The following is a 24,102-nucleotide window of genomic DNA, read 5'->3' on the forward strand; positions in this document are numbered from 1 at the left end:
TCATTAACACTTTGTCAGTATTTTTGTTTTATTTTATTTATCATTTAGATTTTTTATTTTTATTTATTTATTTGTATCCTTATTTTTGGGTCCTCGTACCTCATGTAAGATAAACTTTTCCTTACGATATTTATTTCATGTTTTTAAATTTTGCAGGTAAGTAAAGCATGTAGTTTTAGATAAATCAGGCTGATGAGTATTGAGTAATTTCCCTCCTCCAAACGGTAGGTGTCCTCATGAAGCTGTACGGCCTATGTGTACGGCAGCCTAAACCATAGAAGAAGAAAAACCAGGAAGTGAACGACAGTAAACATAAAGATAACAGATCATGCACTGAAGGTAAATCAGTTTTACCTTAATATTCAGAAATAGATTAAAGATAAAATCACGACATTTCCATATATTTAGAAGAATTATTACATATGTTTTTATTATTTTAAGTGATAGATTATTAGTTAAGCTATAATATGATTATTTGGTAACCAAGTCTTTGATACTTACAGTAATGACATGAACTCAGAAATTCTGATTTCATCAGAACTCACTGAAAATATATATAATTGTGTTTATTTACGTATTTTTATACTTTTATGTATTTATTCAAGCAATTTATACAAACAGAAAAGCTTTCATAGTATGTGTAAATATATTTTTTCCATTTGTAGCCTACATGGCTAATATACATGATATGTATTAACATAAATACTATAAAGAAACATAAATACACTGTTCAAAAGGGAGTGGGATGAATAAATAAATAAAATAATATTTTTCAATCTATCTTGATTCCCATAATCTAGTGTTTAGTATTAGATGTTGTATTTTCTATTAACATTTGTTATTAAATAAGATTAATAAATTAGTGATATAAGTATTATTGTTGTTGTCTTGCTAACGTAATGTCAACATTTTTAATTACTAATATGTAAAGTAATATATAATGAAAAAATATATATAATGGATGTTATTATTTAAAAAAATTGAAAGGTGTAAGTAAATAGTGAATAATTACTGAGAAAGAAGAAGAAATAGGCTAAAATTTGTCTTCATTTCCTCCATTTCATAGATAGATACCTTTGTTTCAGAATTGGGTCCATAAAAACCATACAAACAACATTATGGTTTATTTTTGCTATTCTTTCTGTTTTGTATGTACCAACGTTTTTTGTATTTTTGCCTTTTATTTATTTATTATAAATAAATCAGTGTTTGTAGCTGAATGAGGCGTCGTCTCCACGCTGCTGTGAGGCTGTTCTGTGACGATTGGGCTCCTGGTTTATTTGGTGACATCCAGATGGAGAAGGTGATCAGCTGCTTTCAGAGGAGACCAGAGGCTGTGGTCAGGTTGATCTGCTTTCCCTGGGCAGGAGGAGGCTCCCTCCACTACGGTCGGTGGGGAAAGATCCTCAGCAGCTCAGTGGAAGGTAATAAAAAAAAACCAGCCAGTCAGTAACTATAGTTTGCTTTAATTATTGAACTCAAATGTCTCCTCTCGTTCCCAGTACTTTCTGTCAAACTCCCGGGCAGAGAGAGTCGATCCAAAGAGCCGTTCTTTGTGAGCATGCAGCAGATCGTGGACGAGGTGGTGTGTGTGCTGTTAGCCACACTGAAGGAGAAACCCTTTGCTTTTTTTGGTCACAGGTTTGTTGACAGTGAAAACATTTCCCTGTTCAGGAACCGTTATTTATATGATGTTTAAGTAGTAATGATATTAATAGCAGTATATTATTGTTGTTGTGGTCATTTTAAAATGAAGCTCTACTCCGGGTTGTTTCAGTTTCGGGGCTCTCACCAGCTTTGCAGTCGCAGATACTCTGAAGAAAAGTCACGGCATAGAACCCATTCACATCTTTCTGTCTGGAGCCTCTGCACCCTATGTAACACACACACACACACACACACACACGCACACGCACACACACAGTGAGAATAAATCTGTCTGCTCACCTGCTGACACTGTTTTGCAAATATAATTTATAAAAAGTAGATTTCTTAATAAAATGTCATGTTTTTATTATTATTACTACGGCATATTGGGGCCACAAAAAATAAAAATAAATCTGAGCACTACGAGAAGTCGTAATTTTTTGAGAATGAAGTCATAATTTTATGGGAATAAAGCCGTAATGTGGCCCTAATATGCTGTCGTAATTATTATTATTATTATTATTATTATTATTATTATTATTATCAGTAGTAGTAGAGGATATTCCTGCAGCCTGTGACTCTGGTCTAATCAGAGCTGTTTTTGTTCCTCAGTCAGAGACTCGTATCCAGGCCTCAAAGCGCAGCCATCTGTCAGATGAAGAGTTCATAAAGTGGCTGAGTTCCATCGGAGGAACTCCTCCTGAGCTTCTGACGAACCCTGAGGTGGTTCAGCTCTTCCTGCCAGCCCTCAGGGCCGACCTGCACGTGGTGGAGAGCTACAGGTCAGCCACTGTATGATTGATTATGAAGTATGGATAGGTATATTTCCAAGTTTCCCAAGATGCATTTGGAACCTACAATGACAAAAACCTGCAGCACACTGAGGCGAAATATCTCCATTAAAACTTTTGAAAATATTTGAAGTGAGAAAGTGTCCAAGTAGAATATCAACATGTGCTCATTTGATCCATAAAACTTATGTATACACATTTCGTTCAGACACACATTTCCAGAGACCCTCCATTGTGTTACTGACAAAACTTTAGGTTAACTTCAAAACAAGAGCATGTAAGACAAGGAATGATTCTTTTATTTTGAAAAGAGGATGTTTGATTTTTAGCTTGAAGCCAGTCACAGGATGATTCTACATTCCACTCGCAATGCATCATGGGACAGTTGAGTATGACTAGTAGGCCCATCGTGCATACTTAAAAAAGTCCCCATATAGTATACATCAGAGTATACAGTATCTCACGTACTCAATATTTTCATACTATCTAATGTGAACACACTACATACTCATTTAGATGTCAGACTTAGTATGAGTAGTACGTATGTAAGTATGCGATTTTGAACACAGCCAGTGTTTTTTAATATTTTGAATTCACTTCTCTGCTGCTGTTTCTGATCGTCTGTAGGTGCAACAGACTGGACGGACCACGTCTGTCCTGCCCCGTCACATGTTTTGATGGAAAAGATGACATTCCTCATGACCTACAGGGTCAGTATTATTATATATAAGTATTAAAGAGTCTCTTACATGATGTAAGAAAATCAATAAATACTACATAAGTTAGCAGGGCTTGTTCAGTCTGTTCAGGACTTTGTGCATTAAGAGAAAGATTAATTAAAGTGTGCACACAGGGTCAAGATGACCTGCATAGTTCAAACAGAGAAAATGTGATTTTAAGTGTTTTTCATTGTGGAATGTTTAGTTTGAGTGTTTCATAAACTGCTGGTCTACGTAGATTTCAGTCTGGCACAAGCAAGTTATTGTTTACACTTTAAAAATAAAAAGAAATCCAAGCACTACGAGATTTAAATTATAATATTTTGAGAATAAAACCATCATTTTATGATTCTTCAATCTTGGAAAACTTGTCATAGTATAGCGCTCGGAATTCCCTGTTGAAGTGAAGGCAACGAACACTGATAGCCCTGAAGTCAACCACTTCCAGCCACTTCCTCCTCCACAATAAAAGATTCCATTTAGTCAGAACAAACGCAAACGTCTGCAAAGTGTCTTTAAAGTCGTTAAATTGATAACAATGTGGTGGTGATGAGCTAAAAGTATTTCACCATTTGTGAAACCTAAAGAGAAATATAATCTCACTAAATGTTCCACATAACGCAATTTTATTCTCATAAAATTATGACTTTATTCCTAAAAAATATTACATATTTAATCTTGACATATTATGACGCCGTCACTTTGACATAATTTCTCTGTATTTATCATATAAGTAATGGCTGTTTTTTCTCTGTTCTTCATCCTCAGCTTGGAAAGACATCACTTCAGGAGAGTTCACTGTGCGCATGTTTGACGGCTCTCATTTTTACCTGAAGGATCCAGAGAACGAAAGAATAATACTGGACTACATCACTAAACATGTGGAAACATCTGAGATGGATTATTTGTAGATTTGCACATTTTACTTCATGATTTAATTTAATCTTTATGTCAAATATTGCTGCTTTAATTTCCCTGCAAAATAAAAATACATATGATGTAAAAAAAAAAACAACAGAAAAAACAAACAAACAAACCAGGAATACTGACAAAAACTTATTTAATTTGTGATCTTTGGCGCCCCCTGTTGGCTGTGACCCTCTATGATCATCTAATGTGGTGATTTTCTTATTTCCTCCTTCAAAATAAAGTCAGGAGCAAAAAGTCGTCTGTCTTTTATTTCTAAATTCATGATTGCTTGTGACGGACCTATACACACACGATACAAACTTCATTTGTGAATAAATACAATGAGAAAAATGAACACACACTGAGATCAGAGTTTATAAACTGATTTGTGTCACTCTTATTTAAAATACTCTTCTTTTTATATTTTTGTTCTGTACAGTGTGTAAAAAAAAAAAAACCAAAACAAAAATAATAAAAGCTTTTGGCATCACATTTAGGAATTATACCATTTTTAAGGTTTAATTTTGAGAAGAGAAGAAGAAAATATGATGATCTACATCAGGTGTGTCAAACAGATCATAGTTTAATTAAGTGGCCAGAGCAGAAATAACTTTAAAGTTAATTTAGACCAGCTAAAACATGGAAATAAGTCTATCCCCACATTTAACATGAATATTATTGTGCACAACCCACAGTAATGATTTACCTTTCAATCAAGATAAATGACTATATTAAATTAATTGTGAAAGAAATTCAACTTAGATGATTTTTTTAGGTTGTTCTGTTTGATTGAATATTGTTCTTTAACACAATTACTCTTTCTTTTATTAGGATTTTAAACGTGTTTTTCTTGGTTTGTGTCAGAGCTTATTATGAAGATGTGTAATGTTAAATTGTTACGTTAATATTTCAAGTAGGCTGGAACAGAAAAAGCTCATTTTAGGCTCGATAACAAACACATCTTTAGGAGTTCTAACATGAACACACCATAACCCAGGCTGTAGACTGTGTTTTCTGTTCTTTCTTTCTGCAGTTCTCATCTAACTCTTCACATTTCTCATTTTTTCATTCTCATGCTTGTTTTTCCTCCTGCAGTTTGATACATTAGTATTTATGTCTTTTTATTTGTTTTCTATCTATTTATGTTGGTCTCAGGCTGGTTTTTTATCAGCTTGTTCTTTCTTCTGCTGCTAAGACTAAACCAAAAACGTATTTCTTCTATATTTATTTATTTTTTCTTTGCATGAATATTTTTGTGTCCCACTTTTAACACCTTAATGCAGTGTTTTTCAACCATGGGTTCGTGACCCCATGTGGGGTCGGCTGAAATGTCTAGTAATTGATTAAAAAAAAATACTGATTATAATCTTCTTTATTATTATTGAATTATTTTTCAAACTAAAACACAACTGTATTCTATACTTTCACTTTCTCAAAAATCGTTCATATAAAATAAATATCTGAGCTGGCACAATTTGTCACTAATCCTGACTATTCTGCATTTGTAACACTGTAACAAACGTGATCAAAAACTACTTATAGAAGAAAAAAATGTCTTTGGGGTCATCAGAAAATTGATATTGAAATGGAGTCACGATCCAAAAAAGGTTGGGAACCACTGCATTTATGGGTGGAAAATAGCTTTTTTATGTTACTTGGAGTGTAATTGGATGTTCTGTAATGTTCTGTCTGAGTTTGACACACCTGATCTTCATGGACATCAACCATCAAGGTTTGGTCCACAAACAGAGAACCAAACAAAGCGTACAGCAGAGTCTGAGGGTTGGTGCCCTGAGGAGGATGGAGGGTGGGAGGCTACATGTGGTCACTGTCTCATTGAGGAGGAGGAGGAGGAGGACGAGGATATGGTGGAGGTGGAGGTGAAGGAGGTGGAGGCAGATCTGTGGAGGGGGCGTCGGCAGCCACAAAGGAGTCGGTGGACCTGGTGCTGATGCGGAACGGAGCCAGACGACGCAGGTTGCTGGGAGTCCACGGTAACCTGACCTGAGCTCGCTGTGATGGAGCCACTGTGCTGCTGTCAGGCTCCGCCTCCGCCAGCCAGGGAGGGATCTGAATCGAGGCCATGGGGTCCAGGTCTGGCATGAAGGCCGGGTTCTCGATCCCAGCTGGGGGTCAGACGGGAAAAAAACTTTAACATTCTGTCCGACATATCATTTATGTACAATTATACCAAATTAAAGACTCTTTTCTTTTACTATTCACCCCGATGTGACATTTTGAACCAATAAGTCGAATTGATACCACACCTCCTCACCTGTACGCTTTGACCTTCATCAGCCAGTACTGCTACATGCTAAGCTAATCAAAGCATGTGAAACTTGTTGCTGGTTTGTCTTTTTTTTCACAACCTCAGAGGAAAGCAGAACATTTACCATCTGCAATACGTGGAATGCAAAGATTCCCAAATAAGATGAAACATCTTTAAGTATCCTTATCCACCAGTGAAAAGCTTTCATTAAAAAAGGAAAATCTTCTGAAAGGAATATGAAACAGTCGCTGTACAGATTATTAAAAAAAATCCATGAAAGATGTGTTGGAGACATTATTCAGTTACAGAAACATCATTCACAGCTGTATGCCTTAAAAGACATAGAAGTTCACAATTATTGGTTATCAGGTTGGTTAAAAGAAATCTTCAAGAGTAGACCACTAATAATAATTATTCAATGTTAAACTACACAATAATGAAAACAGAAGACTCTTGCACCAAATAAATACAGAACAATCAGTAGAATTTAAGAAGATGTGCATTGCTAAGTAAGAACCTAAGTTGTGCAAAGTGTTAGAAAATGCTTTCTGCAATTATAATCTCAGTAATCTCAGTAATCTCAGTTTATCGTCCCCCTAAAAATAGCAGTTGTCTTCCTCCCTGGCTGTGTGTTTCTGTTACCTCCTGCTGTGTAGGAGACCCTCATTGGAAACGAATTGTACGAAGGGTCAAAGCCAGAGGCCGTGTCTCCCTCTGAGAACGGGGAATCTAAGAAAAAATGATGATGAATGTAATAAAAAGCTTCAAGTCCAGTAAATGTTGAGATTAAATGAATGTGAAGCACTGACCTGCATCACTACAATGGAAGGGTTTATTTTTGTCCAAAGATTTTCCATTTGGCATCTGTAACAGACAGAGGAAATAAAGAGCGAGATTCTCACATCAGGGTTGATTTTGTGGGTTCAGAAACAAGGCATGTTGTTTGCAAAAGTTACAGGAAAAACAAAGATTATTAAGATGAACTCGGAAATATCAAAGTTCTCCTTCTGCTTTCACCTTCTGCTGCTGATCTTTCTTTGCGTGCTTGCTGATGGTCTTCGGAGGAGCGACGCCCATCTTTGCAGACTTGAAGGACTCCAATCGGCTCCTCATGGTTCTCTGGAAGATCTCCTGCACTTCGTTCTCATCTTTGTTGACGTCAAAGTGGCTGCGGCTGTACCTGTGACGATGCTGAGGACGGAAACACAGGAAATCTATCAGGTTATTTTTGTTCAAACTTCTCCCTGCAGAGCTGCATGACGAATCTGAACATGTTTACCTGCTTCCTGCCCTTGTACAGATGCTGTTGCAGCAGATGGTGACTGTTGATGTCCTCAGTGATTTCCCTCATTCCGTTCATGGTCTGCTCATGCAGTTCCAGGCTGACTGATGGCACCGGGTCTCCTCTGCCAGGGAAGAATATTTAACACTTACAAGAAGGCTTTGAATTCAAATATCAGATCGTACAGGAATTTTACTTCATGTCCCCAGAGACAATTAAATTGACGTAATTCATATATTTTAATACCTTTCTAACATGGCACAAAATTTTATAAAGTAACTCAAAAATGTATTTTATTTCTGAAGTGTTTCATTGAGTAAAATCCAGATGTTAAAGCAGACATCAGCAAACCGGTGTCCCCCGAAGCAAATATACAATTTGACTTAAAAAACAAACAAACACACACAAAACTGTAACTAAAATGAACAAAATAACTCCAAAAACACACAAAACGGCAAAAGAAAACACAAATAATATACAAAATGACTCGTAAAACACAAAAACCCAAAACATAAAACACAGAAACAACATGAAAATGCACAAAACAAAAATACCAAATGACAAAAAATATATAAAATTATTCCAAAAACATAAGAAATGACACAGAAATTACAGAAAAACAACAACAAAACCTTTTGTCCTTTGATGTCTTAATGCTCAGATTGGTCAGTATTGTAAATGCTGACATAAATGTTGATAATGTGGCCCCTGGTTCTGTGGCGCCCACTGATCAAAGCTGCAATCTCAGTTTCAGAGCAACTTCTACATCAGTGTGCGAGAAAAATACATGTGATCACATCTCACCTGAAAGAAGACATTGCGCTGTGATCACTGGCCGTGTCGACCATGATGTCCGGCATGACATCTGAGAAGTCGCTGCCAAACTTCTTCTTGAAGTTGACGAGTGCACTTTCGTTGCGTATGAACTCCAAAGACCCTCTGCGCTCACCCTGCAAACACATGAAGAGAAATGCTCAGTAATCAACCTGAAAGTGGATAAAGTGCAGGAAAAAACACAACTAACACGCGGCTGTCACCTCTTGCACGTAGCTCATAGCGTCTTGGAGGTTCAGCTTGTGGAAGACTTTAAAGACGTGGTCACGGTTCTTCCTCGCTGATGGTTTCATCAAAACTCTAGACATCCATTTCTCCTCAAAGTTATTCCACCTTTAGGAGAAAAACATGAATTTACTCCAACGTTCAATTGTCCTCTGTCATAGTGTGTGTTTACATACTTATCCCTCATGTAGTTATGTCCGATCTGTCCTGAAATGTCTTCTATGGCAACCAGCATGTGATCAAACACCTGAACCACAACCAGAGAACAGAGTTAACTGATGATCTAAAGCTCGCGCTATGCATAGGAAGTCTGCTCTTCACCTTATTTTGCACTTTTTCCATGAGCGTACGCTCCGATACGGCCGCTCGCTTGACTTTGAGCCACTTGACCAAAGGTTTCATTGTGATTCCCTGCAGAACAAAAAGCTCTTCTCACTGGATAGCAAATTAAATCAAGTGTTTTCTTTGTGTTTAGTGTTTACCTGAAATATGACAGTGAAGTACACAACAATAAGAGTTGTGGAGATCATCAGGTTCTTCTCCTTTATCTTGTTCTCGTCCAGCATCGTTGCCAGCCCATAAGCGACGGCGCCTCGCAGGCCACCGTAACTCATGATCACCTGATCTATGAACTCCAGGGGAACCAACCTGAACTTGTTCAGGATCCAGGTGAGGAAAAACACCCCTGTGGCGAGGCAAAGAGTCAGCCGTGTCGGAGCGTTGGACATTCACACTTTGAAATAATGAAGCAAACTCACCGATGATCCTGTAAACCATGATGAAGAGGAGGGTGAGGAGGATGAAGCCTGTGTTCCACACCCAGATTGTTGTGTCAATGGCGGAGATGCCGAGGAAGACGAAGATGATGGTCTCTGAGCCGTTGGCGAACACCTTCATGGCGTATCTCACCGTGTTGACGGAGTTCTCGTCCATGTTTGCGTTGATGTACTTCTGACAGCACATTCCACAGAAGAGAATTCTACAGAGGAAAAGGATCCACACGCACAGATCAGGAAGTGCTCTCAACACGGAAAAAAAAATCTGATTTCTTCAGTATTTTGTGCATACGAGAGGATGGCGGACAGTGAGAGCATCTCAGCCGTCAGATAGGAGAGGTACCCGAGCACGAACACAAAGCCGGGCTCGATGATCTGGATGTTTTTGGTGCATCTGGTTATGAGAGAGAGCAGCAGGCCAAACACAAAACCCACGAGGGAGCCTCCAAACGCCACCACGAAGAAGGAAACTGTAAAACCAGAGGACACACAAGGTCGTATTCTTCCTTTTGAGCATTGTATATATCAGGGGTCACCAACATGGTGCCCATGGGCCCCAGGTAGCCCACATGGACTATGCGTGGTACCCTCAGAACCTCTAGTCAACAATTTGCTCCATCTAAAATCTGATTTACTTTCCAGGATTCAAACTGGAACAGTATGTTGAGTAGTCAATCTCTTCTCTACTGTTTTAACTCAATAGAGGGAGTACTCAGGGAGGGTTAGGATTAATAAATGTATTATTCTTCAAAATGTTGCTACCACTTACATATTCCTTTACAGATCTCTGCAGCATCGATTTGAGAGCCTCCCAGTGACACAAAAGCATCAAATACGTTGAAAAGCACCTGTGAAAAAAACAAAGAAACAAGGAAACCAATCTGAACACGTCTCGTCTCAGTCAGCTGAGCCAGATACACTTCCAAAGAATCCTGACATTTAACACAAATAGAGAAATAATGCATTTGGCAACCCTTTATGAAAAAGAGGATGAGGAGTGGTGCTACTTTCAGCTCCTCCCCTTGAATCTGTTAAGGTAGTAAACAGGTCTTGGGTGTGAATATAAACTTAGCTAGGTCTCACTCCTTTTTCTTTTTTCTACTTAATTATGAAGCAGATTAGCAGACACAGAAAAAGGAAACATTTCCTTTTTAATGCAGGTATAAATATTAGCTAATATAAGTTGATCTTACGCACCACTGTGACGCCGTCGTTGAGCAGCGACTCTCCAAACACCATGATAAAGAGCACCTCGTTGACGTGGACTTGCTCAAACACAGCGATGACGGCGACGGGGTCGACGGCGGCAATCAGGCTGCCGAACAGAAGATACTGGAGCAGACCGATGTCCAGGTCACCTACACACGCACACGCACACGCACACGCACACACACACACACACACACAGAGTGTACAGGACTTTTAAAAGAGCTTTGCTCCCAATCAGACGCTTTCATTGCAATTCCTGTGTATTGGTATCAAATAATGACCATTCATTGGCCCGTAGAACACTCAGGAAATGGGACTCATGACCAACCTCACAACCTCACCCTAACCAAAAACTAGTAATGGTTTTATTTCTTAGTGTGGATTTTTGAACATATCAGTATGTTCAGCGAGGAATCAGTCTTTTGTGTTATTTCTCTGTCTAGGTAATAACAGGTTAGTAAGTAAATAGTCGTCATTCAAAACATATTAACAATGATGATGATTAGTTAAACTGCATTTACAGAGTGCATGCGAGTGGGAATGCTGTGTGCTGAAATTGTCAAACAAATGTCCGTGCGTTGCCGTAGCCAGGGGCTCTCAGCCTTGGGGTCAGGACCCCATTTGGGGTCCCGAGACACTGGGAGGGGGTCGCCAGATCCCTTCAATAGAACATTTTTTGAGCCCATTTTGGCTTATTTTTACCCTTTTTCTGCAACTACACTAAACTTGCTATGTTTTAACCTATTTTCATCATTATTTCTTGCCATATTTTTGCTCATTTTAATGCATTTTGCTACATTACTTCCATTTCTGCCACTTCTCCATCAAATTTGATTGAATTTTCTGCACATTTCTTTCCACTTTCAAGACATTTTAGGCACACTGCATGTTGCATATGTTGACCCATTATTGTCTCTTTTAACTTCTTTTCACCATATTTCATGCATATTTTTGCCAATTTAACCACATACACCAATTATAATGCCCATTATATGGCAGCTTAAAGTAATTGTTCCGACTTTTAAAATTACATTATCCCAACCTTCCCGTTCCCATTTCTGCCACTTTCAAGCCAGTATTGATACTTTGAACCCTTTTTACCTCTTTTTCTGTCTGTTTTTGGCCACTCTAATTTACAACTTTTAACCAGTTTCAGTGTTTTTTAAAATCATATTTCACCACCTTTTCCACCATTTTTGGTAACTTTTAACCCATTTCATTACTGATTAAAACAATAATTTACATCTTTAAGATGACTATATACTATGGCGCAAATAACAATAAACTTCCTGGACAACAGTGGATATTATTCAGATAAATAAATAAATGTGTCATCATCCATCATTTTGTTGACTTTATGGATGGACCCCAAAAATCTCTCCCCTTTATTCCCCCTTATAGATGACCCTGTCTCCACATGACTGTTCTTCAATTTTCATATCTGTGTTCAACCACCTTCAGCTACAGTGGGGGTCCCTGGTCTCTGGAACCTTTATTTTGGGGGTCATTGGCTGAAAAATGAAGAACCACTGGCCGTAGCAACAAAACAAACTCAACTGTTCCTGAGGAGCATCCGTGACATCACCTTCGAAGGAATTGGCCTTAAAGAAAGATTGGCTGGTGTACGCCCAGGTAGCCTTTAATATTAGGGATAATAATATTAATATTACCCATGGCTCCTCCTTTGTGACACCCCCACAGCGACAGGCCCAAGCTGGCTGCGTTCCAGCAGGTCCCGATGACGGCGTAGACCAGGATGGCACCCATATTGCTGAAGAACAGCTTGTTGGGCATGGAGTACCCGGCGTCCAGGATAACTTGGGGCAGCAGGTAGAAGAAGAAGACAGTGGGCGTGAGCGTGAACGTCTGAGCGTGGTCCGCTCCCCAGATCATGGCACCCAGAATGAAGCCGAAACAGATGAGCAAGGCACTCTCTGGGATGACGCTGGTCACCTTGTGGTTAGCCTCAATGACTGCAAAAAAAAAAAAAAGACAATACGATTAAAACTGTACTTTTTTATTGTAATCAGGGCTGTAAAGGTTTAATCTCAGTTTGCTCTTTAACTGATCCCCAAATGTGAAACTGCTGTCGGCTTACCAAATCAGCAAATGATCAACTCCCTCTAAGAATGCATTGCCTTTAAGCTCTGGATGTATCATTAACCAACAAAAGGTAGCATTTTAAACCCTGTTTGTGTAACTAAATGCAGACCTTTCTTTAGTGCTTTGACCTAATGGACTGAAAGGTGTCGTTGAGGTTGATATATTAATAAAAAACCTGACGAACCTTAACATGAAAGAGGTTTTCCTGGGTGCATGAAAAATATTTATTTGTGTAATGATTTCATATCATATCAACACTTTGTATTCAAAGCTCACAACAAGGCACACAGCCATTGAAAATAACACAATGAACACAAAATAACCAAAATTCATATCTCTATGTTTTTTCTCAATCGCGATAATTTTAACTCAATGTAGTCTGAGCAGAAAGATGATTCCGAGTTAAATGTGGTGATGCAAAACGCCACACAGACACGTGTATTAGCAAACAGCTGCACAACATGTGCCCCTTTTGGCTTTTTCTCCTATAAAGGGACAGCATGTGTGAGTGAGTTCTGTACTGTGGTTTGTTTAGGGGAAGGTCTGGGTTAGGACACACTGAGAAGTCCATCTAACTGTGCTTTTCATGCTGTTCTAGAAGTAGTGAAAGCAGCGACTCCTGAAACGAGGATTTTGATACAAAATAAGCCATAAAAAATATGTATATGGTTAAAATGGAAAACTATATATCTTGAATATCGATATATCGCCCAGCCCTAGTCCTGGTATGAATCAAAGTGTCACAAACATAGGGAAGAACAAAGACCTCTGCAACCAGAATATGATGAAGCTGATCAGATGGGATGAAACTAAACTAAAAGGTTTCAGTAACTGATTCTCCATATTATCGAGAGCACGTGCAGATCCCAAAACCATCAAACTGATCAGTCTAAAGCACTTTTGATTTGCAGTGCTCCAGTATTTCTCTGACTCAGCAGTTCTGACATTACATTTTGTATCAAACTCATTAAAAATGTCAAAACTGTACGCTTTTCTTTTCAAAGTAAAACACTGAACAGAACATTGTGTTACTTTGCTTTTCACGACACGTCCATGGATGCGTCAGTCGGTAATTAACGAGCTACAGTTTACAATCAGCTGTGGTGGAGCAGGAGAACAGCTATAACATGCAAGACAGGGGCTCTCCAGGAGTGTATGTTTTTTTGTAAAACTTTTCTTAATCACTTAGATAAGAATAAACAAAGGCAGATAAAAAAATAATAATAATTTTTGGTTGTTTTTTTTTTTTAATTAGATATTGACAAACAAGGTCGTAGCAAAGGACAAAATACAATTTGATTTAGTTTGAAGGAGCTTAAAGAGCCGCTATACTAAAAAACCAGACCTTGTAATAACAATTTAGGGTTATCACCAGAGGAGACGCCAAACTCAAAATGAACAACAATAATAAATACTGTAAATTCAGGCTTTAATGCTACAGTCTGCAGACTTTGGGTTTGTTTACCTCAAGACAAAAAATGATCATTTGCCCAAAAACCACAGTTAGCTTCTATATTTCAGCATCCAGTATAACAATAAATAATATGTGATTATTATTATGGAATTATTATAGAAGAATAAAATATACCTTCATCTCCAGAGGGGAAATTTAATTGTTTCAGCAACACGATAAAAAAGGACAGATTATACAGTATATATATATATATATATATATATACATACATACATGTGTCTGTAAATGATTTATTGTTGTTGGCTAGTGGTGGCTATCTTTTGGAGTACCCAGAGAAAACCCAAGCACTCATGGGGAGAACATGCAAACTCCACACAGAAAGGGGCCAAGTGTCCACCATGAACCCAGGACCTTCTTGTTAGGAGGCAGACTGTCCTGACCTTGAAACTTTGAAAATAAAGTAATAAATAAATAGGTGTGTTGTGAGTCGATAACACTTGAAAAACACATCTGTTGACCAATGAAAGAATGGGAAATATTAACAACAAAATAATTTACTTCGAAGGAAGAATTATCTGCGATAATTTACCAGTGTCCATAATATAAATGGGAAAAACGCATAGAAATGTGCTAATATGGAATAAAGAGTTTCTAAGACTGAAGCATGTCCACTTGTCCACCAGAAAGACTTTTCTAAGCACTCAGCAGGTTTTACGTACCCATTTTGCCCAAAAAAGCCACGAGTATCCATAATGCTATCAGGTAGGGGGTCTCCACGTGGTGCCACTTAAAGGTGACGATGGGTATTCCAGTAATGTTGGAGCGTTGGCTGTGCTCATCGTGACTGACAGGTGAACTAGGCTCCGGATGCTCAGCTCCAACCCCTCCAGACAAAAACAAACACAGGAGCAGGACTGTCTGCAGCAGCCAGAGTCTCCAATATCCACAGAGCGGCATTTGGACGAAGGTGAGGAACAATCAGAAGGAGGAAAAACACCACTGTGAGGAATGGTCCTGTAATGGATATGTAGTGGTTTCAGCGCTCCATGTTTCTAACTCCACCTGTGCCCGAGCATCGTCCTCCCTCCCACAGTTTGTTCAGAAGTGTTCAAAAGCCCAATGTCAGCTTTTTATAGCTACAGTATCTGCTGTACGGGCAAGTGCGTAAGCACGCTGGTACACTTTGGGTGAGGAATTAATGGGGGAGTAACTGATGTCTGTGGTTACTCAGTCACGTTTGAGAGATTCACAGGTCCAGCCTTTGTTCACGTCTTCCGGCCTTGGACGCCTTTGTTTCTAAAGGTGAAGGATTGACTGACGGAGCGGAGGTCATTTTTGAGATGTTAAAAGGAAAACCTTTAGCTCTTCCAGGGTCTCTGCTCCTGCAATGATTGACTCTGAGCTTACTCAGTCTTAGTTAAAGACTTCCTAATGCCTTTGGCACACAGTGCCAGTCTGCTGTCTTATATTTTACATGTCCTATAAACCAGGAATCAGTCCAAAAACTAACAAAAAAAACTTCATCAACACATCTGACTGCAGCCCAAAATAGTAATCCATTGACACAAAGTGTCAGAATATGTCGTTGTGCCCAGAATTATTGAAACTTTCCGCACAATCAGCATTTCAGCAACAGACGAACAGAGAAAACATCCATAAAGGGAAGCTGGTCATTATGGTTTTAGGAATCATTCTGATACTGATCAGTGGATCATTCCCAAAACTGTGAGAAAGATGCTACTTTCTGCTTTTATTGCAATTTATTGCCTCTGAAATGTGTGTTTTATTGTTTTTCACCAGTGATCCATGACTGGTCAGCAGCTACTGACCTACCTTCAGATATTGATAAACTGATGAGCTATTAAAAACTACGAGCAGCTCAAAGAATGTAAATTTAAAAAGTCAGAGAGGATTTTAGTTTAGGCCCAAAGTCTCATGCTAAGATTTAAAACAGCATCTAGGTTTAAGTCTGTCCATTCTTTTGCTGTTTATCCTGTTCAGCCTGGTCTAGTTCAGTCAAGTCAGAAAACAGGGATGCTGAATTATGCCAGTATTCATTTTGTTAAGTTAATATCCTTGATCATAGTTTGAATCCTAAGTAGCACCTTTTTACCTTTAAAATACTCCATAAAAACAAATGCATGGAAAACAAAATGATGATGGGTTTACAGTAATGTCAACAAATACAAAATATATAATAATACACTTTAGGACTGAAATTGTTGTCCATTTATTAAAAAAAATCTATTGTAATAGCAGGTTTCAACCCATAGAGGGCAGTCAATTCTACAATTTCCAACAAAATACGCAAAATTTAAATACATTGATTTAAATGTCGAGTCGCTAGTTACTACTCAAATACATTTGTATTCAGCAAAAAAATGTGGGTTTGGGGTTTAGTTAATATTTAAACACATTTTACTTTATATACACTTTATGTACATTATATGTACCCTTTAAAAGAGCATAGGGCAGGATTTGTGAAAAAATAAACATTTTAAGTCTTTTAATGCTAATGGGTGATGAAGCGCTCAAAACCAAAGAGAACGCGACCACACACATTTCTGTTGCCATGAACAGACTGTGTGGTGCATTTCGTAATGCGATTCCAGGCCCGAATTTCCCACGTAGTTCTGTAGACGTGACGTCAAATGACACCGATGTGCATTCAAGCGACGACTCTGCCAGAAATAAAGACAAAGACGGCTTGGCAACCAGAAGAAGACAAGCGTGGTGGACCAAACTACTGTTTGGGTAGTAATGGATTCTGCTACGGTCAGAAAACGACCCACCACCACACAAAGTGCAGTAAGAAGAAAACAAAGTTGTGAGTCGAAATGAAGTTACGAACAAACCCAGGCTGCCATCATAGTAAACATTTGATATGCGTTTGACTCATTGAGGCAACTTCAACTTGAACTGGGACTGAAAGCAGATGCTGACATGGCTAATGGACAAGTAACCCAGTAAGAATATATCAGAGGTCATGTTTAGAGCTTGATTTGAAAATCTTGAGATCACAGAGGACTCTGAGTGAGTTAAAGTGCTAACGTAGCGTTAGCCGCCAACGTGCAACGGTTTGCTTGTGTCTGTGTAGTCACATTAGAGTGGTCTCAATGCTTTGATCGAGCTTATAGTGTATATGTTTTTATAAATTTGACGTGCGTTGTATCTTCCACACAAAGTTGTCCCAGACATTACATTATGTTGAAATGCAACAATATTACCAAACGTCTGAGACACGTATTTTGATATTATTGTTGCAGGAAAACATTGTAAGGCTTGAACTGTTTAGAAGGGATGAGTTTGAATTCTTGGTTTTACATCTGAGATGTAACATGACTTCTCATTATACACGGAGCCGCTCATTACTACATTGATTCACGATGAGGACATGTAAAATTGGAGTTTGATAGCTCGCTGCTCAACAACCTGCAACCTCCACAGTGAAATGAACTGTATCTATGATGTGTTTTCATCCAATAGGTGTTAATTGAGCAGTGATATTATGTAGTGAGCGCATTGTTTCTTTGGCTAGCTGTCCCAATCCGGTTTGAGGAAGACAAGGAACAAAGGCTTCATGGTTTGCCAGCAGTCGGACAGGTTGGAGCCACACTGGGAGGACAGTGCAGCGTAAAGCCGCTTTATAGAGGCAGTCGTTATTGTCGATATGATGGAAACTTGATTGTTTGATTGATTAAAGCCGCACTTTGTGCACTTGATGTGTTAGAAAAAACCTTCAGCTGCAGTTAAGCATGAAATCCTCAGTTCAGCCTGATTAAGCTAATGAATGATGGACTCAGTGGCTGGTTTAGAACTTAATGGTCCAACAACAACAAAGAAAGGTCAACCGCAGAAATATGAAGGTCAAACAAAGAACCATGATGGTTTTTCTGTCATTCTACAGCAGTTTGAGTTAAACTGACTGTAGTTGCCGTCACGTACAGTCCAATATGTTTTGATCTATTCCACAACAGCTTCCCAGTCCTTCAGTGATCAGTCTATATAGTCTATTGTCCCACCGTTAACACCAATGGCGTCAGAATAAAGACGGCATTGTGAAGCAGAACAGAGGAAATACGACCTCAGGAAAGCTGATGCTTTCGTCTTCACTGAGACCAGAATGAGGACGGCATTTGTCGTGCTCACGTGTTGCTTTGCTTTGCAGAAGACGACACACAAACCCAAAGGAAGTGTCCATGTTTGTTCGTTTTATCAACACACTGAGGATAGACTATGAACCCAGCAGGTTTCCTGTTGCAGAACACATTTGTCAAACATTTGCGGGTCTTATTTTCCTATTGGTAAATGTTCAGCGATAATCGTGTCAATGTTTGCATGCTCGCTCTATCTACCTTAACTCCCAGGGAAGTCCTTGTTAGCTCACGAATCTGGAGTTTGTTTAGCCCACAAAACTATCACCGTTTACATATCCGGGCTAGGAAAAAGAAAATATAGATTCATAAGATGCTGTGCGACAGCATGCTGTTTCCTGCACGCTCTCTCAGTGTTCCATAATAACAAAAAGATCACTTTTATACTTTCTGTAGAACACTGATTTTACCGCAAAAATGTTACCACTCATTCCTATTGAGAGAACATCAAAGGAACACAGCTGTTACCGTGGTAACGGGTGGCTCTAACACCCCCTGGTGGAAGACTACCAGCATGTTTCCGTTGATGTGGAATCTGCAGGACTTCTCTATAGAAGTTTTAGTGCTTTTGTGCGTACTTTGCTGTCTTTGTATTATACCAGTTTGTTTTTAGTTTATAATAAAACATGGGTTCATTCATTCAAACACTTTAGTTTTGCACGTCCATAAAAGGATAGAAATGGGAGGCTAAAATACTTAAAGGATCATAGTTTTTTGCAAAATAAAAACAATAACTCTAAAATTTCGGATATTAAGTATAATTGTGCTTTAAACGTGTTTCCATTGTAGGATATTTTGGAGCCTCGTGACTTCCATGAAATCTCATCCTGTAAGACTTTGATGCAGGAAAATGGAAAATATACCACACTCTGCATTCCTTAGTTGCTTGCTGTCTAATGTGCCAGTAATAATTTTCAAGTATCATGCTAAGAAATGTCTCTGGCTCTCTTCTATCCACACATACCAAGCCATGTTTTCTCAGAGAGAAGTGGTCATGTGACCAGGTAGTACATCACGTCCTGTGACGTGTAATTTTGGAAAAAGTGTTTCCATTGTGCTTTTTTTGCGAAACATTGCAATATGAAATCGTATAAAAAAACTCCTCTTGAAAGCTTAATTTTTTTTTCTTTCTCGAAATTCTTGTTTTTCCATTACCAGTGTTTATTGCTCTGTTTAGATTTAAAGCACTTCCAAGGGTAATGGAAACGCAGGTAATGATGTGTCGTAGAAGGTCTTTGGCATGTCAGTGTGTTCCATATCACAGCCTATGTTGTGACATCAAACATTTCTACTCGTCATCGTTAAGAATCTATCAATTATTTAGTGTTCCTGTAAAGCACCAGTACTGATCCAAAACTGACCCACTCGTCACGCGGGGTCCTGCATGTGTTTAGATCACAGAGTCCTTTCTGGAATCACACGACACCAAAGTCCCATATTTACGACAACACACACCAACACAAACACACACACACGACCACACACACTTCAACCTATTTGCAGCTGTTGTGTATACAGGAGTTTCTAAGGACTGTGAAGGTATTTGGTGATCACAGCAGGTCAAACGTACAGTTTGGTTCTAAGCAGAGGTCAGATCATCAGAAATAAACAAACATCATTAGAAATAATAGATAGATGTAAGTCTTTCCTTTATCCCACATCTGACACAAACCTCCATCACATCAGCCTATCTTTCAGCTCAACTTAATCCTTAACATTCACTATTATAACCATCACATGTGGCGAGTTTCAAAAGCAAAACATGCCAAAAACGCTTCAATACATTAATTTATTCCTAACACTAAAATCCAATCCCATCCTTTCTACTTTAAAACTAAAAGTTAACAATACAAAATTAATCCTCATGTTGTCTTCCAGTCAAATTTAAATAATTCAAAATACATATAATCTAAAATACTAACCTAACATTTAAATCAGAGGTGTCAAACTTACGGCCCGCAGACTGAATCCAACTCGCCAGAGCATCAATTTTGGCCCATGGGAGGATTTTGTTTCTATGCTACATTATGATTTAAACATTTTAAAAATGAATGGCGTACTCATGAGATAAGGTGGGATTAAGCATGATTTGAAAAGGTTTGGAAACATTGTTTTAAAAAGCAGGTAAAAAAGAAAGTATAAAAGAAATGCAAACAAGGATAAAGTGTGTAAAGAAGAAAGCAGAGAAGTATCAAATTATCAAAGTATCAAAGTTAAATATTTTACACACAGTAAACAGTTAAACAGTGTGCAATGGAACCCAATCCGTCTTTCTTCCTTGTTGTAATTTTTAGGCTGCAAGGGAAACCTGGTGCACCGATCGGTTCTTCACCACTACTCCTAATTAATTTAAAAATAGAATGTTAATGGTTCCTAATCTAAGGTTCGCGGTCCAACCAGTTTGTGTTCCTGTCTGAAATTATTGTTAGAAGGGACTTCATGCTCTCCATCATTGCTTATGTTGAAATGAGCTTTTTGTGTTCCAGTGGTGGAGACTGCAAATGGACACACTGGAGAGATAAAACCAGTCCACAACAGTCATTTATTATCCCTTTGTTTTATAATTCTGGCAGAAATAAGCCAAGACTTTATTCTAACAGCTCACTTATTTAATTATGGATTTACAAACTGTTTCTTTTTCCCAGCTACAAACATATTGAAGTAAATAAAATTGAAGTTAAAATATACATCTTAACAGTTAAAGTTGTTGAATGTTTGACGACAGAATTCAGAGTGTTACCATTAAAAATAAAGTAGGTACTGTATATGTTGAGCAAGTTAACTGATAATAAAGTCCACATCTTTATTAAAGCTCTCAAGTTATTATGAATTGTTTTATGATTTAATAAAATTTCTCATCTAAGAAGTCCTCGATCATGATCCACAAACAGTAAAGATGAATTAGTTTTAAAAACTTAGTTATGTTGATTTAGATCAATTATCAAACTCAAGGCCCGGGGACCAAATCCGGCCCTTTAGAGAATCCAATTTGGCCCGCAGGAGAAAGCAAAAATGACAGAGAGGACATGAATTATTGTGTAAATGACCAAATAATTAAGTTGTACACAACTGAAATTAACCAATTTAATGAAACTCCACAATATTTTTAGGGGCTTGAATTTTTCCTTCATTTTTATGTCACATGAATGCAGTCATTTTAAATTGCAAATTGTGGAAAGAACTCAATTTTACCACAAATCTGCCAATTCCACAAATGTAATCTAAATAACACAAAAATTGGTAATAAAGTAAAAAAAAAAAATTTAAGTGAATTTTACTGATATTGAAAACTAGGGCACAATGATGTTAAAATTGTTCTTTTTTTTCCCCCACCTAAAATCCGCGGCCCATTTGAGATCAAACTGGTCCGACTTAGATCATTTAAATTTGATTAACTTAACTAAAATTAGTCTAAGGCAACAAGTTTGCATATTTTTCCATGTATTTTTTTTTGTTCTTTACAGTATGAGGGGTTTTATAAAACATGTATTCCATTACATCGGACGTTCTGTGTTGTGTTTCAGGACTTGGCTCATGGACTCACTAAGTTTGCAGATCCAGGAGACCAGGATCCACAAGGCAACCAGGTACGGTACAGTGACATGATGCCACTTCCAGGTCACGATGGGCAGGGTGGTGATTGGTGCATCGTGACCCGAGTCGTGGCCTCCAGAGTCGTCGTGCCCACCATCAGTAGTTGTGTCGTGGTCAGACCCCGTCGTGTTAGCAGCACCTGAATCCTCTTCGTGATGGTCGTTGCTGGTTCCTGGGTCCTCATGTGGATCGTCGTTTGCCAAACTCAAGCCTATGAACCCCATCAGCAACAGACAGAGGACAAGAGCACGTCTCCAGTTGGTTGCCATTGTTTTAAAAACTTCTTTGGAAACTCTCAGATGTGAGTTTTTTGGGGTTGATATCAGGCTGTGACCTTGTGTCTCATTCCTGGTCTCTCAGGTCCTGGTCACTGGGCTCCGTTCTGTGTCCACGTCCTCATGGGAGCAGAGCATGGTGTCCTCCTCATTCTGCTCCCCTCTCTGACCAGGACAGAGCTTTTCACGGCAGGTGAGGCTCAGCCCAGCTGATGCTCTCTGTCTCCTCCCACCTTGTACCAGTATACCAGTACAGCTAGTTTGGCCACTTCATTTAGGAGAGATCTGATGCTCCTGTTGTTCCTTTATACAATCAATATCCAACCTCTCAGACGCTTTTAATCAGGTGAAAGTAATAGATTACAAGTACTCACGTAATGTCATTGAGTTGGTACTTGTACTTTTTTAAGTATATTTCTAAATAAGTCATTTTACTTGTACTTAAGTATGTTTTATTGATTTATTGAATGATTGATTTTTTTATTTGGAATATGAACACAGCAGTGTATTTACCACAATAAAAATAATAATAATAATAATAATAATAATAATAATAATATTAGTAATTTAAAAGAAAAAAAATTAAAGAATAGTGAGAATAAATGGTAACAAAATCTTGCACGTGAAACCTAAACAAGTTCGAAAAAAGGAATAGGAGGATGTATATACTTATGATATCTAGTAATATGCTTATTTCTATACAATAATCTTCTTATAAAATATACCTATTTACACTATAAAAACAGGCAATTCATGTAATCCACTATACATTCATCCACTATACATTAATCTGTCCAAACATACACATAAATGAGTATATACACACCTATTTATGTTTTTTCCCCATTAACGCTTATGCTTCGATAGGATGAATTGTATGCATTTATGTTTAAATTGCTTTAAATTCAGACATTTTCTTATTTCCACACGTAAATTGTTATATAACCTGGTACCGCTTACTCACACACAAAAGCTTTTTTTTTTTTGTAATTTCTACATCCAACCATTACTAAGTAAATCATTTTTTTCTTTCAAAATGATGAACAGACATTGTAAAACTACAAAAAAGGAAATGACCAGACGACAATCAAATGCATGACATCATAACTGACCAATCAGATTGAATGTAACGCACCGTGCCAAAACAGGTTATTTTCTCAGAGTACTATGGAACCCATGACGACAAAGCATCTGTTATTAGTGTCATTTTATTTCAAAAAGAACTGTATAGTTTGACAAACCTTTTATTTTACACAGATGCCTTTGCGGAAAAATAAATTAAATTCCAATTGTGCAAGATTTGGTCTCTTCCTTTTTGAGTTTATACATGAGATGTTTACTGTACTCAGCGGAACCGTGGAAAGATTTATTACCAATAAATCTAATATTTAAGAAAGAGGACGTGGAACAATGGGTCCTTTTTTCCCCAAATGACACTCACCTTACTTCATTCCAACAAATAGCGTCACAATTCCATCACAGGATTCATTGTCCAACCCGACAATGCTGCGACCGTTCTCTCTGCTGGAGGAGCTTCACACTGAATGAAGAACAAGCATCTGCATCATTATTACTGCTATCAGTAGAGGTGACTATTTGCACAGGTTTACTCCTACTGTAATGCATGTTAGAGTCATATTGATTGTTTGTCTAACACGGTTTGTATTTCTAATATTGGACCAAATGTCTCCAAATAAAACTGCATTGCGTTTATTAAAGCACATATGCTTGAAGAGGCGTTTCTGGCCATAGGCGGGCTATACAATTGCACCAGGCCAACAAAGCCACTAGGAGGCGGGGTTGTGGCCATTAATACAGGAATAAACAGAGTTTGTATATCATTTTCTCTCGTTTTGTGTGTTTTTAAAATTGTCATTTATGTATTTTGAAATCTATTTGTG

The 24,102-nt window shown here is 38.1% G+C and overlaps 2 protein-coding genes across 4 annotated transcripts; one reads left to right on the top strand and one right to left on the bottom strand.

Moving 5' to 3' along the window:
• Positions 1-279: 279 nt before the first annotated feature.
• On the top strand, positions 280-4,311 carry olah (oleoyl-ACP hydrolase). Its single transcript, XM_028461130.1, has 7 exons — positions 280-339; positions 1,207-1,424; positions 1,503-1,641; positions 1,778-1,877; positions 2,260-2,429; positions 3,066-3,148; positions 3,926-4,311. The coding sequence occupies exons 2-7, from the start codon at positions 1,220-1,222 to the stop codon at positions 4,066-4,068; spliced, it is 840 nt and encodes a 279-aa protein (XP_028316931.1). The 5' UTR covers positions 280-339; positions 1,207-1,219; the 3' UTR covers positions 4,069-4,311.
• On the bottom strand, positions 4,201-23,737 carry slc9a3.1 (solute carrier family 9 member A3, tandem duplicate 1). Of its 3 annotated transcripts, none has more exons than XM_028461129.1 (16): positions 23,643-23,737; positions 12,332-12,634; positions 10,650-10,810; positions 10,222-10,300; positions 9,745-9,922; positions 9,435-9,655; positions 9,159-9,361; positions 8,998-9,087; positions 8,853-8,923; positions 8,655-8,784; positions 8,422-8,567; positions 7,615-7,741; positions 7,353-7,526; positions 7,145-7,199; positions 6,978-7,064; positions 4,201-6,192 (listed from the first exon to the last, which is right to left on the bottom strand). In XM_028461129.1, the coding sequence occupies exons 2-16, from the start codon at positions 12,552-12,554 to the stop codon at positions 5,900-5,902; spliced, it is 2,238 nt and encodes a 745-aa protein (XP_028316930.1). In that variant the 5' UTR covers positions 12,555-12,634; positions 23,643-23,737; the 3' UTR covers positions 4,201-5,899. The 3 variants fall into 3 exon arrangements, with proteins under 3 accessions (XP_028316930.1, XP_028316928.1, XP_028316929.1); XM_028461127.1 differs by lacking the exon at positions 23,643-23,737 and adding an exon at positions 21,877-22,405; XM_028461128.1 differs by lacking the exon at positions 23,643-23,737 and adding an exon at positions 14,898-15,343.
• Between the last annotated feature and the right edge of the window lie 365 nt (positions 23,738-24,102).

This window comes from Gouania willdenowi, chromosome 11 (assembly GCF_900634775.1).
Source record: "Gouania willdenowi chromosome 11, fGouWil2.1, whole genome shotgun sequence".
NCBI lineage: Eukaryota > Metazoa > Chordata > Actinopteri > Blenniiformes > Gobiesocidae > Gouania > Gouania willdenowi.

Coding starts and splice junctions, on each gene's coding strand:
- olah (XM_028461130.1), top strand. CDS start 1,220: ATGAGGCGTCGTCTCCACGCTGCTGTGAGGCTGTTCTGTGACGATTGG. Junction 1,642..1,777: donor TTTGCTTTTTTTGGTCACAG/GTTTGTTGACAG, acceptor GGGTTGTTTCAG/TTTCGGGGCTCTCACCAGCT. Junction 1,878..2,259: donor CTGGAGCCTCTGCACCCTAT/GTAACACACACA, acceptor TTTGTTCCTCAG/TCAGAGACTCGTATCCAGGC.
- slc9a3.1 (XM_028461127.1), bottom strand. CDS start 22,195: ATGGCAACCAACTGGAGACGTGCTCTTGTCCTCTGTCTGTTGCTGATG. Junction 7,527..7,614: donor TGTACAAGGGCAGGAAGCAG/GTAAACATGTTC, acceptor TTCCGTCCTCAG/CATCGTCACAGGTACAGCCG. Junction 7,065..7,144: donor CTTCCATTGTAGTGATGCAG/GTCAGTGCTTCA, acceptor ATTTTTTCTTAG/ATTCCCCGTTCTCAGAGGGA.